At 38.0% G+C, this 18,118-nt stretch overlaps 1 protein-coding gene across 1 annotated transcript; it reads right to left on the bottom strand.

Annotated features, from left to right (window-relative positions):
* Positions 1–18,106, bottom strand: LOC131937616 (chitin synthase chs-2-like). The gene is made up of 15 exons (XM_059295172.1): positions 18,023–18,106; positions 17,602–17,769; positions 15,763–15,900; positions 15,068–15,185; positions 13,289–13,404; positions 11,987–12,062; positions 7,282–7,470; positions 5,950–6,006; positions 5,595–5,651; positions 3,229–3,341; positions 2,750–2,920; positions 2,059–2,206; positions 1,273–1,326; positions 811–840; positions 1–128 (listed from the first exon to the last, which is right to left on the bottom strand). The coding sequence occupies exons 1-15, from the start codon at positions 18,092–18,094 to the stop codon at positions 1–3; spliced, it is 1,635 nt and encodes a 544-aa protein (XP_059151155.1). The 5' UTR covers positions 18,095–18,106.
* Positions 18,107–18,118: the final 12 nt, after the last annotated feature.

Genomic DNA, 18,118 nt, shown 5'->3' with positions numbered 1-18,118 from the left:
TTAATACCACTGGACGAACGGATGCTCACCTGTTATGGTGTCTGGAGAGACCACGTTACAACGATCGGGGTTCAAAGTCCGCTCTATCAGATGCACCCACTGTGCCCTGAAGTCTCTCTCATCTGGGCCTGGGGGAATTAAAATGTTTTATTGATTTAGTTATTTGTGTATATCTAAGTTAGGGTACTGAAAGGAAAATATTTGCAAGTATCAGGGACTCTGTTAAAAAAAAAAACAACTAGCTAGTTGACTCAATTAGTGTTAGTAAAAGAAAGATCAATGATTATATGGCCGATATATATGTTAGTTAATGAAATTTTAGAACTCCACAAAAGGTTATTTTTTCAAGATGGTCGCCGTTACCATGGCAACCATATTTTTCCGAAAAGTTCCTGACGCATGCAAATATTTCCCCTTAAGTAACTCAACTTATATAAAAACAAATAAATAAGAAAGGCGCATTACTTAAGAAGTTTTTTTCTGGAGCCAACCCCCTTAAGAAAGGCACAGGCGGCTGAGCTTAGTGTTGATAGCATTATCCCTTAATATGCCGAGGTCACAGAAACAGGTGAACGCTACTTTACTTGCCCCATGGACTTTAAGGTTCAAACGAGTAATTTAATTAACTAAGTAATTATCTTTATATCCCATTAAACTGATGTTTCAACAAATGACCAAGGATAAAGTAATTAAAAAACGTGTAAACGGCTTAGATTTTAGATCATTTAAGCGCGTTAAAAAAAACTACTCATTTTATTATTTGAAATAATGTTTCTTATTCTGGTTAAAGCTGTTTTAGACCAGATTTACCTGTGTGATATCCTTGCTCTGTTGTGTACACTGTATCACGTGATGTCATCACATAAAGTAAAGGCAACAGACACAAGCGTAAGGACGTGTTTAATGTAATGGTGAAAAAATTATAATGTTAGAAAATTGATTTTAAATGCATTTATCAATACACAATTCTGCTCCAAGTGTAGTGTCTTATTTAAAAACAATGTGTTGGCCAATTATATAACCTACAGTAAATTTGTTTCATTAGTAAATTAAATACATAATCCATTACTACCCACTCTATATTCATGTTCTGCTATAAAAACTTTATATAGATCATACTACTACTTATGCCAAGTCGAAATTTAGGCAATTTTATGTAAGTAGTGAGAGAAAAAAAAAATAACAAACATTGCTGGCTATTTTGTAGGATTAGTTTTACTGAAATAAAAACTATACTAAGTGAAATTATGCCAATGGGGTGGAGACACATACCTTCCTCGTGCAATCGAAGCATCGCTATCGCACTCATTAATCTTTTAACGTGACCTGAAAAACATAATCATAAAGAGTTGTGGGAAACCAAAGCTTGTTACAAGGGCCGGTGCATTCCTGGGTGGGCAGCCATCCCCTCCCCTCCTCCCACACCCCTGTGACACTAACATTCAAACCAATCCATACTATATTTTTAAAACCTATACATTAGTTTAAATTTTATCAGACATTTCATACATGTAACATTTTTTTATTTTGTTTTAATTCCTTGAGAATCTCATGAAATCTTTTATTTAGGTTTGTCTAACTGGTTTATAAATGACGTCACGCTTTTCTGCCGATTCCCCCCCCCCTCCTTCTCCCTTCCGTCACACATCTTAACAAAAAGTCCCCTCCCCCTTAAATGATGTCACCCCTCAGCACCCAATCGATATTGCAAATGAGCTTTTTTTAAAAATCGAATTATTTGTAAAACGTTGTCAGTGCTCGGTCAACATCGACTATTTTAATCAATTTTTATTCCAGTTTATTAAAATTGTTGACTACACGCGAAATAACGGCTAAAATTCAGTTTCTAACATAACTTCTTAAAAATTCAAAAGCGCATCCACTACCAACCAGATACGATAATAAAGATTTTGAAATAATTTAAAACGATTGCGTAACAGCAAATAGAATGTGTTTTTAAAGTTTTGAGGATTTCAATATGGGGCGATTACAGTATTTTTGTTTACAACTGTGGGTTTAAATGTCTGAGGTATGACGAAGATTTAAATGAAGGGCTACCTGATTTTTTAATCCCCAAATCTTTGATGTCGGCTTCTGTGAAGTGCTTGAGAATTTGGATACTTTCAGCCGTGTCCAAACAGTTGGCTTTAAAGTTCTCCAGATAGTTCTGCAGTCCAATGTCTTTCAAAAACATGTCAACGGAGGCCTGAAATTTAACGTGTTGGTTATTAATTATGTTGATGTAGTTTAATTAATGGTGTTGGTGTTGTAACTAATGATGTTGGTGGTGTTCGGAGTTGGCAGGTGTGGTGTAGTAAGGGTTTTGATGGTGTGGTGTTGATAGGGTTAAGTTGGGAGGATGTGATGTTGTTAGGGTTAGGAATTGGCAGGGTTCGGTGGTGTTGTTAGTTGTAGCTTTTGATATAGAATTATAATTATTTAAAGCGGGCATGATGTTACATATATGAAGTGGATATTGTATATGTATGGCGTATGCGAGACACATTGTGTAATAATAGAAGCGTCTCAATATAGCGTTAATTATGCAAATGGTATCATTCTTGTTGTTCTCATCAAGTAAGCTATATGCTATATAGTTTGGACTCTGCATGAATGGCTGGACTCTGTTTCTCACTTGTTTTACTTTTCACTTCCGTCTAACTAATAAAACAAAAAATTCACAATAACCAAGAATGACTACGCTCAATCTCTTGATTGCTTCACGTGTTGGTAGTTAGAAGCTACCTACTTTGACATTAATCTTCAGATGGAAAATTGGCAGTCTTCTTATCTCAGCCATCAGGAACATCCTAATGCCCTTCTTATCCACGCCTAACTTGACCAGGTCAGCCTCGGTCAAAGATGTGAGAAAGTTGGTGGTTGCATAGCCGTGTTTCTTGAACTTGGCGGCGTACGGTATCTGAGGATGTTAGGACACAACGTGAATCAGAATGTGGTTAGACACATAAAATCATTAGACGTTTAGGTAGTCAATACCTGCCAGTTGAATTTTATTTAGTGGTTACCTGCCCTTAGATTCTCATGTAGTAACTACCTGCCCTTATATGTTGATGAAGCCGGTACTTAACCTTAGATGTTATTTAAGCAATTACCTACCTTTAGATTATAGCTATTACCTAACTTTAAATGTTCATGTACCAATTATCTACCTTTAGATATTAATGTAGCAATTACCTCTCCTTATATAATAATGTAGCCAGTACTAACCCTTAGATGATCTGGTAGCCAATTGTCTATGGACGGATAATCAGAGCTGAAGCCGTCTGTTTCATCCGTGTCTTCATCCTCCTCGTCACTTTCTTCTTCAACATCAGCCGATTCTTTAAAATAAAAAAATGTGATTTAAATCAAACCAGCCTTTTCTAAATCAAATTGAAAGGAAATGTTCGTATATACGAAGTAGAGAGAAAGTCTTGTAATCGTGCAAAAAAAAATATAAAAAAATCGAGATTTTTTGCAAATCTCGACGTTTTACATCTCACTGATACGGAAAAACATAATTTTGCAATCTTGTCCGTATGTCCGTGTGTCTGTCTGTGTGTGTGTGTGTGTGTCCGTGTGTAAACACGATAACTTGAGTACCGTTACAGCTAGGTTGATGAAATTTCATATATAAGTATTTTATCAAAATCGTAGATCCGTATCAACTTTTGAGCGATTTCCAATAACCGGAAGCGGTACTTTTTCTACTTTGAATTTTTCAAAAGCCTATAACTTCAGTACTATTTCAGATAGATAAATGTAATTTGATATGTAAGTAAAAGATCTAATTCTCTACCTTCTGTCACATTTTGAGTAATTTCCGTTGACCGGAAGTACTTATTTACGCTATTTCCGATTTCTCAAAAAAACGCATGTAAATTTATAAAGTACTAATAATATTCCGCACTATTATGCACATCTTTATTTAGCGTTCACTTGGTGTGCAATTCTTTTTTCTACGAGATTTTATTCTATGTTAAAAAAATTTGAGTATTTAAAATGGATTAAAAATCATGTCTAGAAGTCTATATCCCGAGTTGCCAGCCCCCGTAGTGTTATATTAGAATATTCGAGAAAGTTTAGGGGAGATCACTCCCGGTTTATTTAAAAAAATAATTTAATAGATGTATATATTAAAGTCACCTGGAGTGTTAAGTTGGAAGTAGCATCCTGACTACAGAAAATTGACGATTAAAAAAACTAGCCATAATGATTATGATCAAACAGCTATACAACGAAGGCCCATGTGTGATACAAAATTTGTTTTTTTTTAAATTTTACCCAAAAATAATAAATATTTAAAGCTTTAAATGTACTTTTTTTCTAAAATACAAACACTTTTTTGGGAAAATTGGTGAAACGCTGTCTATCATTTTTATAATCCATTAGACTACCCGGTCATCCCTTGAATAACTGTGGGTTTCGGGGGTCATCCATAAAAAAAAACATCACGTCTTTCACTTATCTACACAAAAAACCAGACCACACATTCAAAAAGACGTCACACCTGAGATTTAGTAGTATATAGATAGATAGATATACCGTATATAGAGAAACTTCGAACCCTCCCTGGGCGCCGCCCTTGCAAAATTGCAAAAAAATTGTTTTTGCAGAACCCTTCACTAGAGTGTTCTAATCAACTTCCTAAAGTTTGATATCGATCGGATGAATTTTGTGAAACTGCAATTGACTTTTATTTTGTATAAACCACATATAGTGAAAAATATTGCACCCTCCCGTGGCGCCGCCTTTGCAAAATTAATTTTTTTTTTTGCAGAACCCTTCCAGGTAGTGTCTTAATCAACTCCCAAAAGTCCAATGGCTTTCGGTTGAACGGTGTCAAACCAAAATTGACTTTTGTTTTTATATACCGTACATAAAGAAAAATTGCAACCTCCCATGGCGCAGCCCTTGCGAAATTAAAAATGTTTTTTTTTTTACAGAACCCTTCCCTAGAGTGTTCTAATCAACACACCAAAATTTGATGGCGATCGGATGAACGGTATCAAACAGCAATTGACTTTTATTTTTATATACCGTTTATAGAGAAAAAACTAATTGCTCCCTTCCGGGGCGCTGCCCCTGCGAGTTTGAATTTTCTTTTTCCGCAGAAACTGCCCCAGGACTATTCTCAACAACTTTTCAAAGTCTCATAGCGATCAGTCAAAATGTGTAGTAATGCATATAAGGCAAACAAACAATCAAACAAACATACATTGCTTTTCATATAAATATAGACTAATAATATTCCACACTATTATACACATAATTTTTGTCGTTCAGTTGGTGCGCAATTCTTTTTTCTACGAGATTCTATTCTGTTTTTAAAAAGTTTAAGTAATTAAAAATTGATAAAAAATCATGTCTATACCCCAAGTTGCCATCCCCCGTAGTGTTATATAAAAAATATTCACCTGAGCCCAGAAAGCCCCCGTCTACCCATCTCTGAAGGGCACCTAAACTATAGGATGTCCCTGTCCACCCAGCTCTAATAGAGTATACGTCAGTATGTGGAGGCCTAAGTGGGACGTTAGGGGTAGTATGATAGAGGAAACATTCAATATAAAGTGGGAAATATAACGTAACCTTACCTGTGGGTGTTGGTTTTATTTCAGTCGTCTTTTCTTCCGTTTTATCAGGCGATGGGTCTAGTAGTAAACAAAAAAACAAAACATTCAAATTCTTTTGAATTTATAGATACATAGATAGGCACCTGATGGGTACTTGAACCTAGTAATTCTCTGAGTCCACCCAGCTCTGATGGGTACCTGACCCTAGAAAGTCCCTTAGTCCATTCAGCTCTGATGGGTACCTGACCAGAGAAAATTCCTGTCCACCCAGCTCTGATGGAGTATACGTCAGTATGTGGAGGCCTAAGGGTGGTGTTAGGGGTAGTATGATAGAGGAAACATTCAATATAAAGTGGGAAATATAAGGTAACCTTACCTGTGGGTGTTGGTTTTATTTCAGTCGTCTTTTCTTCTTTTTTGTCAGGCGATGGGTCTAGTAGTAAACAAAAAACAAAACATTCAAATTCTTTTGAATTTATAGATACATATATGGGCACATGATGGGTACTTCAACCTAGTAATTCCCTGAGTCCACCCAGCTCTGATGGTCACCTGACCGTAGAAAGTCCCTGAGTCAACCCAGCTCTAATAAGTACCTGACTTGAATCAGGGAAGTACAGGCGGATAGAAAGTGCCGACAACATTATCCATTCAAATGTTGAGGTCAAAGAAACTGCTTTATCGAATCACGTTCCCCACGGGAGGGAGCTGATATGATTCCACCTTTCCCACGGGTAGTGGGCTAACAGATTCCACCTTTTTTTATGACATTAGAAAATACAACGCAGATAGCTACTTAGAATTTAGAATTTATATATACCAAGCTCAGCTATTTCTTTATCTGTTATTATATCTGTCTTCTTTCGCCTGGGAATGATAATTAAAACAAAATACTGAATGAATTATATAATTAGGTGTAATTAATAAGTAACATATAAAAAATTATAAGATCTATGAGATTTATTGATACTATTACAATAAGTAATTTTCAATTACTTGTACTTATTTAAGATAGTTTTATATTTAATCAAACGTTCAAAATTTGTACCAACCATTTACTGGCGTATCACCAAAGCAATTATGGATTCTGAGAAAGGGGGGGGGGTCGAGGAGTGCGGACAAAGTCAAAATACTAAAATGAGCATACTGAACAATATAACATTTTGGATCTATTACCGACACATAGACTTGAGGAGTTTAATCCACGTTTGGAGGAAATTTTCCGACTCCGCTTCCAACTGTTCTCTGGTGCCTGAAACAAGACGTCGATGTGATGAAAAAAAAAATGTCTGAGTTCTGTTTTAGGTCTACTAGCTAGAGGAGAACATATAATTTAGTCAGTCTGGTTGGATTTTGTACAGTAACAGCGTACTTAAGTTAAGGATATGGGATGCTTATCCGAATACAAACAATAGCCTTACCACAGTTGAGTTCAGTTAGTTATAAAACTGTACACAAATAGCCGTATCCCATGTAAAGTCGGTCAGCCATAAAATCGTACACAAACAATAGTCTTACCCCAGATAAGGTTAGTCAAATATGAAACTGTACCGGAATAATAACCTTACCCAAACTGAGGTCAATCAACCAAAAACTGTACACAAATAGCCTTACCCCAACTGAAGTCAGTCAACCATAAAATTTTACACAAATAGCCTAACCCCAACTGAAGTCATTCAACCATAAAATTTTACACAAATAGCCTTACCCCAACTGAGATCTGTCAGGTTGGATACCGTGTACAAAGACATCAGCAGGTACATGCATGGCAGTGAACAAAGGAAGAGTACACCATGGACCAGATGTACGCAGTGTTTGCCCTGGAGGATGCCGGTCACAAGGACCACGCCAAAAGTGGCTACGATGTAGCCCGCAGTGAAGTTAAGGTCTGAGTCGTCTGCAAAAAAAGTGTACCGTCTGTACAAACACCATCCAACAAATTTAAAGTATTTTTTGGTTTCATGCAAAAAAAAAAAACATGCTTAAAACTAGAGTTGGAGCTAGAGAGAGAGAGAGAGCAAGAGAGAGAGAGAGAGAGAGAGAGAGAGAGAGAGAGATAGACCTATTGCTAGGGTTAGCTTTGACTAAGGGTTCGTATCCAGCTATGGCTTTTCAACGCATCACAAAAAAATTACTTGTTTCTTTGTCGTGGATGTGACAGGAATAGCGTTATTTTATAGTGTCAGTTTTTTTAAAGGAAAGAAAAAGTGTATTTAACACTGATATTACAGCTGATCTTTTTGCTAAAACTCGAACAAAACCGAATAAGAGAATTACTCTCTCAATGGTTTTTCCCTCACTCAGCATTGGATTAATCACATAGCACATAACATAGTTTACATTAACTTCCCTATAAGTGAAAATGACTTAGGTCTCAATTCTATAAATACCAGCAGTTCACTGGAAATATTTGGAAAAATTCGTGTCTTAAGTGGTGAAATTAGTAGAAGTAGAATAATCAATAATAAACATATAACATACACTCAAACTAAAACAGATCTTTCAAGTAATTATCATACAAAAATAACAGACATATTTTGTGAGGTGGTAGGAAAACGTCTTGGGGTGTCACAAAAAACTCGGCATATTTGGGAAAACTTCGTAAAGGGGTCAAAACTGACCAGTTGTATTTCCCTATATAATCTTTGTATTTTATGGCAAAAACAGAGGGTAATGTGAAAACGGATTTTAGGGCACTTACCCTCTTTACATCTGGCTAATTTTGGCATGCTTATAGGTAAATGGCTTGGCCGTAGGGCAAACCTGTCGGTTTGACTCAAAGCCCTCGACGAGGGCTAAAAAGTGACCGCGAGTGAAATTCTCTTTATATGAGCTCTATTACGAAAAAATGTCCTCCGACGACCCCCTTTGATATTTTGTGAGGTGGTAGAAGAACGCCTTGGGGTGTCACAAAAAACTCGGCATATCTGGGAAAACTTCATAAAGGGGTCAAAACTGACCAGTTGTATTTCCCTATATAATCTTTGTATTTTATGGGAAAAACAGAGGGTCATTTCAACGCAGAATTTAGGGTACTTAAACTCAGTATATCTGGCTAATGTTTTGCATACTCTTAGGTCAATGGCTTGACCTTTAGGGAAAACTGTCGGTTTGACTCAAAGCCCTCGACGAGGGCTAAAAAGTGACCGCGTGTGAAATTCTCTTTATATGAGCTCTATTACGATAAAAAATTTCCGACTACGACCCCCCCTTGATATTTTGTGAGGTGGTAGGAGAACGCCTTGGGGTGTCACAAAAAACTCGGCATATCTGAGAAAAATCTGGAAATCGGTCAAAACTGACCATTCGTATTTCTCTATATCATCCTTGTATTTTATGGGTAAAACAGAGGGTAATTCAAACAAAGATTTCAGGGTACTTACCCTCTGCACATCAGGCTAATTTTAGGCAGATGGCTATACCGTAGGGCAAACCTGTCGGTTTTACTCAAAGCACTCGACGAGGGCTAAAAAGTGACCGCCAGTGAAAATCTCCTTATTTGAGCTATATAACAAAAAAATTTCTTGCCGAAAGACCCCCGCCCTGCGTTAATTTCTTACTATTAAAATAAAAAGTATTTCATAGCCCTCAGCGGACCATGTGAGCATTTGGGGACTAAAACAGACATTTTTATTTGCAGCCTAATCGCACCCTACCTGGGCGCCAGAGGACACGCCTGATTCAATTTAGTGAGCGCTTGTAAACGCCCCATCCTATCCATTATCTATCACGCTGTTTAGACCGAACGTAGTCACCAAAGCGCTAACGGGAAAGACCAGGGCGCCAAATCGCATCCTACCGAGGGGGGGGGGGCGCCCATGTAAAATTCAATCTCCCCGCCCCCACCACCCACCCACCCCTATTTCCCCCTCCCACCCCAGAAACCTGCTCGGGAGTAATCATCAACTCCCTAAAGTTTTATGGCACCGCAATCGTCTTTTATTTTTATATAACGTATAATGAGAAAAACCCCACCATTCCGTGGCGCCGCCCATGCGAAATTTAAAAGATTTTTTTACAGAACCCTTCCCTGGAGTGTTCTAATCAAGTCCCTGAAGTTTGATGGCTATCAGATGAACGTTGTGAGACCGCAATCGACTTTTATTTTCATATACCATATATATAGAGAAAACAAACCGCGCCCTGGCAGGGCGCCACCCCTGCGAATTGAAAATCTCTTTAGCGCAGAAACCTTCCAAGGAATATTCTCAACATCTCCAAAAAGTTTCATGGCGATCGTGTGAACGGTGTCACTGCAATTCACTTTTATTATTTTTATATACCGGATAAAGAGAAAAATCGCACCCTCCCGTGGCGCCGCCCTTGAGAAATTAAAAATGATTTTTGCGCAGCAGCCTCCCCAGGAATATTCTCAATAACAAGCTTGTATGTAATAATGCACTAAAAAGGAGAAAAAGAAATTATACACTAATATTTAAATAACTACTAGCCGTCCCGGCCAGGCCCTGCTCTGGCTTCTGTGAAAAACCTTTCTGTTAAAGACCATTTCCTGTGTGTTTAGTAATCATCATATACCCGGCATTGCCCACCCAAACCACAACCAACCAAAACAACAAAACGCAAACATAACGCCAACACAATTACAAATACAAACGAAAACAAAAACCTAACAACAAACCCAACCACAACCACAAACACCAATACAAACACAAAGAAAAAACAAACAAAAAAGCAAACGAAAACAAAAACCTAACAACAAACCCAACCACAAACACCAATACCAACAAAAAAAAAACGAAAAAGCAAACGAAAACAAACCAAATCCAAACGCAAAACCAACCAAAAACACAAATACAAACCCAAAAAAAAAAAACACAAACAAAAACGAAAAAAGAAAGAACAAAAACGAACCAAAACAAACCGCAACCACTAACGCAAACCCACCTAAACACAAAGAAAACACTAACGCGAACATAAACGCCCGGGGCGGAATCACCTGTTTTAGCTTAATGAACGACTATAGTACCCCAACTTATTCATAGTCTTTTGCACTCACTTAAACGAACGCGCCTGTTTCAATTTAATGAACAATTTTAATACTCCAAGCTTATCCGTAAAATACTTACAACATTTGCACTTGATCAATCCCCGCTAATTATGTAATTATTTTTTTTTCCCAACACCAAAACAAAGTAATTAAAAAGTAAATTATTTTCCACAAAATGCAATGGTTTTATAAAGGGAAGTAATTTTGTTTTCCTAATTTATCAAAGGGAAGTAAGTGCTATAGGACTAAATAAAGACATAATTAGAATTTTTGTAAAAGATGATGTTTTTTTAAAACTTGTGTTTAATGAACATGCCGACAATTATTACTGTAATTTGAAAATGAAAATTATTTCCCAACACTTTCAATAGTAATTTTTTAGCTCATAAATTAAGACAAATGCGCACGATAATTTTCTAACACTTAAATTCATCCAAGACCAACGACAAACATATGCATTACATACAGAACTGAGCTTTATATATTAGATAAAGAAAAGCGTGGGTCACTTTAGTATCTTTTGGATACCTTTACTAATATTGAGGAAGAGACCCACGCTTTTCTTCATAGTTATTTAAATATTAGTGTGTAATTTATTTTCTCCTTTTTAGTGCATTATTACATAAAAGCTTGTTATTAAAACGTTTTTTATTCATTTTTTTGTACTTTACATGTTTTTATTTATAGTAGTTACATGACTAAAACCCATTGCGCACCCCTCGTGAACGTGACGACGCGCTTTTTCCGTGACATCGCGTGTGGATAGAACTGCCTACTAAATTGGTTCAAATTTAAATTAACTCATAAAAAATTAATTAGGCGACCAATTAAGTCAAATTGAATGTCACAACGCAATTTCTTCATGTCTTGACCCACGTTCCAACTATGTACCGTGTCTGTCTAGTATTAGTGCCTGCAATTTCGCTTCGGCGTTTCGATCTAGACAGACTGACGACTGACGACAGACGGCCAACAGAGGAAGTGAGTTAACTAAAAGCCTGTAAAAATAATTTATCACTACCAGACTCGGGTCCGTAGCACATTCCTGAAATCACCAAGCTTTGATGGGCACTTGAAACTTTTCGGGAGGGGGTAGTTATTTGAAAATTCCGGGAGGGGGGGATGCACTTATATTTATGAGTGTAGGGGCTGTCACAGGTGCAAATATGTTATTTATAAATTATATAACTTCTCTATTTTGACTAGGGGCGGTGCAAGAGCTCTAGGGGATGGGACAGTGACCCCCCCCCCCCCCCCCCCGAGAAATGCCTGAAATAAAATGTTTATAGGAGACCGACTATAAGGCCGAGTTTACAGAAACAAATGAACTTTACTTCATTTGTTCTATGGATCGCCAGGTCTGACAGGGTAACTAACTAAAAGATCATAATGAATGTAAACTTACTGAGTAACTTGACGACGATCCCCGCTAAGATAGCCCACATCAAGGTAGGGAACAGGAGAGCATAGAACTCAGCCACCTAATATAATATTAGAATACAGGTATATTGTGGTATATATGAATTGCATAATATAACAATCCAGGGTCGGTATGAAAATATAAAACAAATATGCAATCATAATACATGGTATGTTTGAAATACTTGTATGGTATACTCGAACGAGATAGAATTACATGATTTGAGTAAAATGTTGTGTGATAATAACAGGGGCGGAATTACAGTGCCGCCAGACCCCGCAATGTGGGGGGGGGGGGGCACGCCGTTTAGTGGGCCCACAGCCGCCCATAATCATTTTTTATAGTTAAAATTAATTTTCTTGCATTCTTGACCTGTTGGTTGTTTTGAAAAAAGAATACTGTAGCTGCGGTTGGATTATCTTTATTCTATAGACACCATCCCACGCTCTTGTATATTCTTTTTCCTACAATCAAACACACGCTGTTGTCGGCAAAATTCTTTTGAAAAAACATCAATTGCACGAGAGGCCGCTAGATATTAAGATGGCTTTTTGAGACCATCCCAAATTTGGTACTTATGGGTAAAAGTACATCGGTGCTTTGTTGTCCCTTTTAAGTTCCTTTCTCAGTCCTCCCCTCCCGCTCTTAGCCTTACAAGAAGCGAATAGATAGCGCCTCAACAACTAAGCTGGCTCGTATCGGTGGTAGTGTTGACAAACTTGCGCTCCAACAACGAATATCCAAGAAATAAAGTGCCGACATTGTTTACGTTTAATAACCACTGTTCTAGAAAACATGGCAAACGTCTCAAATAAATACACGAATGATAGCGTGTTTTATATATATATATATATATATATATATATATATATATATATATATATATATACATATATATATACATATATACATATATATATATATATATATATATATATATATATATATATATATATATATATATATATATACATATATATATATATATATATATATATATATATATATATATATATATATATATATATATATATATATATATATATATATATATATATATATACACATACATACATAAATATATATATATATATATATATATATATATATATATATATATATATATATATATATATATATATATATATATATATATATATATATGGAGGGCCCAAAAATTTTTTTTGCGGGGTGGCCCATTTTTTCTAGTTCCGCCACTGGATGATAAGATAATAAAATAAACCAATTGCTTGATATTCATGTGTGATATAAGAATTCAAGACTTACCACCAGTTGGGTTCGATGATTTCCTTTGAGGCAAATGAGGACAAAGTTGAACTCTAGCACGGCAATGACAATGTACATAACAGAAGTTGAGATACCAAACGCGGAGCTAATTCCACCTATAATAACATTTTAAAAATTAAAGTTGAATGCTAGTTGTAAATTAGTAACCACGTTGGTCTAAAATTACATGGACAAGCCTCACAAATCGATACTTTTTCGACGATGACTTCTTTCATTCGGTGTCTCTACGAAGGTCATTACGTGCACGACAAAGCGAGGAGAAAGCGATTAGGCCTGTCACTACTCCGTTAGGTAGTTAGTTAGTTACCACTTACGGATCAGTGGAGCAAAAGGGCAGATGAAGTAGATGTCACATGCTAATAAAATGGCGATGGATAGGCCCAACCGATCAGCCATAAAAATAAGCCATAGATTACGGCCATTATGAATCGGTAATATTGATCGGTCCTATACATATCCAAAAAAAGTCGGTTATACAAATCGGCCTTACAGTTCAGCCATACATATCGGCCATCTGTTCCGGATAGTCTACGTTCAGTAAAGCAGCCCCCGCCTGAAGTCCGGTGTGTGTGACGACAGACTAACTTTCATCTAATAATTTTAACAAGCTGATCCGCGACGTAGCATGCTCCGGTATTTAGTTTAATTCCTACTTTTCAGTAATTCATAATTTGTGAATTCGACACTACCAATGCTGTTGATGAAAATATTTTGCTTTAAAAAACTATCAGTAGCTCGTAAAAGGTGATTATCCCCTCTCACTTTTTACTCACCCCCCCCCCCTCCGCCTCCACGAAAGCAGCCGTCTGTGACGACCGTTTACAGACGACAATGAAAAGAGCAAGCAAAATATGTTATTACCTCCCCTTAGTTTCAAATAGTTTAAAAACTAAATAATCCGCCCCTAATCGTAGTCACTACGATTGTAAACAGCTCACCAGACTGGTGGGGGTGGTAGCGAGATGGTCTGTTGAACTTACGTCTTGGTGGTGTCTCGCATGGTCCCCACGTATAGAATTATATATATATATATATATATATATATATATATATATATATATATATATATATATATATATATATATATATATATATATATACCTAAGAGTAGCGTGGTTTATATTTATAAAAATTAAATTATAGCCTTATTTCAAAGATCAATCCAGTTATACTCATCATTTTTCCTTGTTCATGCCTAAGACACATGGGACAGACGAAGAAGAGTGCATCTGTTTCAATGACCTCAGCTTGCAAGGACATGGTGTAGTCAGCCGCCTTAATTTCCCTACCGTGTGTTAGGCACCCATCAGAGCTGAGTGGACTACAGATTTAAGGGCAGGATCCAAACTCGTGACTTTCGGGTTAGCAGTCGTAAGCTTTACCACCCGACCAAGGCTTACAGGCATCTTAAATAGCCACCACTACGGGACGGATGAGACGGCGTGGCCTAAGCTTCTAACCCGAAAGTCTCTTGTTCGAATCCAGCTCCAAGTCAGTAGAACTTTCCTGAGTCCACCCAGCTTTAATGGGTACCTAACGTATGTTAGATAAAGCAACGGCGGCTGTACAAAGTGCTGACAACACCTTCCCTTCATATGCCGAGGTCAAGAAACATGATTTTTACTTCATCTGCCCAAGGGATCGCTAGGTCTAAAGAGGATTTTTATGAAACATACTACAATAAAAAGGACAACTAACACTCTTGCCACAACGTTACTGTCAATGAAAGTGACACCATAAATTCTAGCCGGAACTTACCGGCAATGAGAACGAGAACGACTGTGGGCGAGAAAAGAGCCATGATAAACTGGAGCACATGGTACATCAGGAAGATCTCGGAGACGCGAAGATTGGCCCGACGGAGTTTGTTCCTGTCCTGCAAGCCCAATACGTTCAGGTATGAAGAGAAAACAACAGCTTTCATTAGGTACAGTATTGCTTCATTATATACGTCATGTCAGGAGCATTAAATACATAATTTCATGAGTATTATATACGTCAGATCGGGAGCTTGTTATAATCGTAAATATTGAAACAAGATAATGAACAAGACACAACTTTGTTTTCGGTATAAATCCAATACAATTTCAACCAAAAAAGCTTTCGCTGTCTTCTTGGTTTGGTATTTAAATGTCTATCTGATGTTTAGTATCTGTTGTTTTTTTTTCGTCGCCTTAAGGGTTAGATTAGGGTTTAGTAGGGATTTCAATAGTTTTAAAATGACCATGCATTACTGGCAAATTGTAAGCGAAAACTATACTGTAAAGCACCTGTTTTTTTTTTTAAATTTTGGATTATATTTTTGTTAAAATCCTAGAATAAATAGAACTAATATTGGGGACAAGAAAATTATATTCTAAAATAGATTGGAAATGGTGAGGGGAGATAACAGTCGAATTCTAGCAACAACATTTTTCTTTTGATGTCCATCATAATATAATAATGTTGCCTACCTTTAAATGCAGGTAGACGTTGGCTAAAGTGGACGCAATCCAACGACGCCTTTGTTTTAAAAACTCCTGAAAATTAGTCGGACAGTGTGTGGTAACCCGGGCATCTTGGCAGTAGGCAATGCTACACCCTTCTTGAACCTAAGATTATTTTAAACTTTGGGTTAGTGTTATTTATTGAAAGCAGTTGTTATACTCTAGTTAAACTAAGAACATATAAGGTAAACTGAGGCAAAAAAAAATATCAATAAACAAGTTTTTAAAAACCCACGTTTTCTGATTGAACTAAAAAGTTGAAAATAAATGCTATACATCACAATAATGCAAGCGATCACTCTACTATAAGCGATCGCAAACTGCGTGCGCATTATGACAAACAATGAAAAACGTGGGGCGCCGAAGTAAGTTTTTTATCGGTCATTGTTAATATAAGATGTAAAATTTATATTACTATTGATTAGATAATACTATTGAGTTTTATTAGGGAGCATGTAGAGAGTCAACAGTATTAGAAACTGTAAGAAAATCACGGCGCCCACATCAAGTCTAGAACCACCCCTGCTAGGAACTGAGGTAAAGGGACCCACATCAAGTCTAAAAACGCCCCTGCTAGTAAATGAGGTAAAGGGACCCACATCAAGTCTAAATCCGGTCCTGTTAGTAAATGAGGTAAAGGGACCCACATCAAGTCTAAATATGGTCCTGCTAGTAACTGAGGTAAAGGGACCCACATCAATTCTAGAACCGCCCCTGCTAGTAAATGAGGTAAAGGGACCCACATCAAGTCTAGAACCGCCCCTGCTAGGAACTGAGGTAAAGGGACCCACATCAAGTCTAGAACCGCCCCTGCTAGTAAATGAGGTAAAGGGACCCACATCAAATCTAAATCTGGTCCTGCTAGTAACTGAGGTTCCGAAGAGCCTGGTACGTCGGACTCCCAAGTCCCCTGCATAATAGCGTGGGGGAGGAGAGGTGCAAGACTGCCGGGAACTAAGAAGGGTTTGCTCTCGACCCTAACCAGATATCTTGACTTTAAGCTGCGGCCTTCACGTGGCTTCGAAAGAGTGCCACTAGTCGGACCAAGCCCATGACCCCCCTAGTGGGTGCGGAATGGCTAGTGGTAGCCAACAGCAGCTAGAGGTTTTTGATCTGGCCGAGTAGAGCTGCTGTATGCACTAGGCTCAAAGAATGGCCGAACGCCCCCCACGATCAAGCTGGGTACCAGGCGGTAGGACGACGTCCCGCGTCTGGTGGGTGGGGAAGGAAAGCCCGGTGAGAGCCGACGGAAGTAGCGACCGATGTGTGAGAAACTCTTATGGTCGGAGTTTGCTAAGGGGTCGGCGTGGTCGAGTCGGTAAAGCTCATGGCTGCTAAACCGAAAAGTCTCGAGATCGAACCCTCGGGCAGATGAGGCTCGTTAGCTGGGGACAGCCGCTCTTCTAGGAGAGACAACTCCAAAATTAAACAACTGCTGCCTTGTAGTTTGTTCTTGGTTGGACAAAGGCTATGGAAGCAAATCCAAAAAGAAAAGCAGGCTGAAATCGGAGTCAATGGCCTCAATGGCGCATAATCAGTTGACACGTAACGCTTAATTGTGTTGGAGGCGTGGTCAGGTCGGCAAAGAGCTCATGGTTGATAAATTCGAACAAAGTCTCGAGTTCAAACCCACTGGCAGATAAATCTCGACCCCCTTCAACACTAATTATTAAGAACGAAGAAGAAGAAGAAGAAGAAGAAGAAGGAGTTTGCTACATTGAGGCCTGCCTGGCTAATGGAAGTCAACCTTCTGAGCCGGTTTCCGTATAAGGAAGGAAGGAAGTAACTGAGGTAAAAGGGACCCACCATCAGAGAGCAGAGCCACCTGTCCTCCCCCATATCTCTAGTGAGGAAGTCCATCGCTGACCGGGCAGGCTGGCTGTAGGTCTTCAGCACGTCACAGATGGCGCTACAGCGGTACAGGCTGAAACATCCAGGGGCACACAGCACCGAGCCTAGCACGTGCTCTGTCGTCTGCAAGCAGGATTGTGTTGGGACGTACATTAACGGTTTTATAAGACAACTACTTACATCGTGATTCTTACATCTCATATTATACTTACTACTTACACTGCCACTACTTATCAATCCACTACGTATTGCACTATAACTAACATTACTAACAATTCCGCTACTTATCATGTCACAGCTAACAATTCCGCTATCACGCTACTGTTTATCACACAACTACTGATAATGTCACAACTAACTATTAAGTGTTACTTACCTTCTGAAGCCAGTGGTCCAGAGCGTATTCAAACGACTGGAACCAGTACAAAGGGCCTTCACCGTCAGGCATTATCCGGGAACAGACGGCACCTTT

Source organism: Physella acuta, unplaced genomic scaffold, assembly GCF_028476545.2.
Source record: "Physella acuta isolate Inbredline_101_S28 unplaced genomic scaffold, ASM2847654v3 ptg000215l, whole genome shotgun sequence".
In the NCBI taxonomy this organism is placed as follows: Eukaryota; Metazoa; Mollusca; class Gastropoda; family Physidae; genus Physella; species Physella acuta.
Note: the sequence above shows the minus strand (reverse complement) of the source record. Positions and strands in the feature narration are given on the sequence as shown.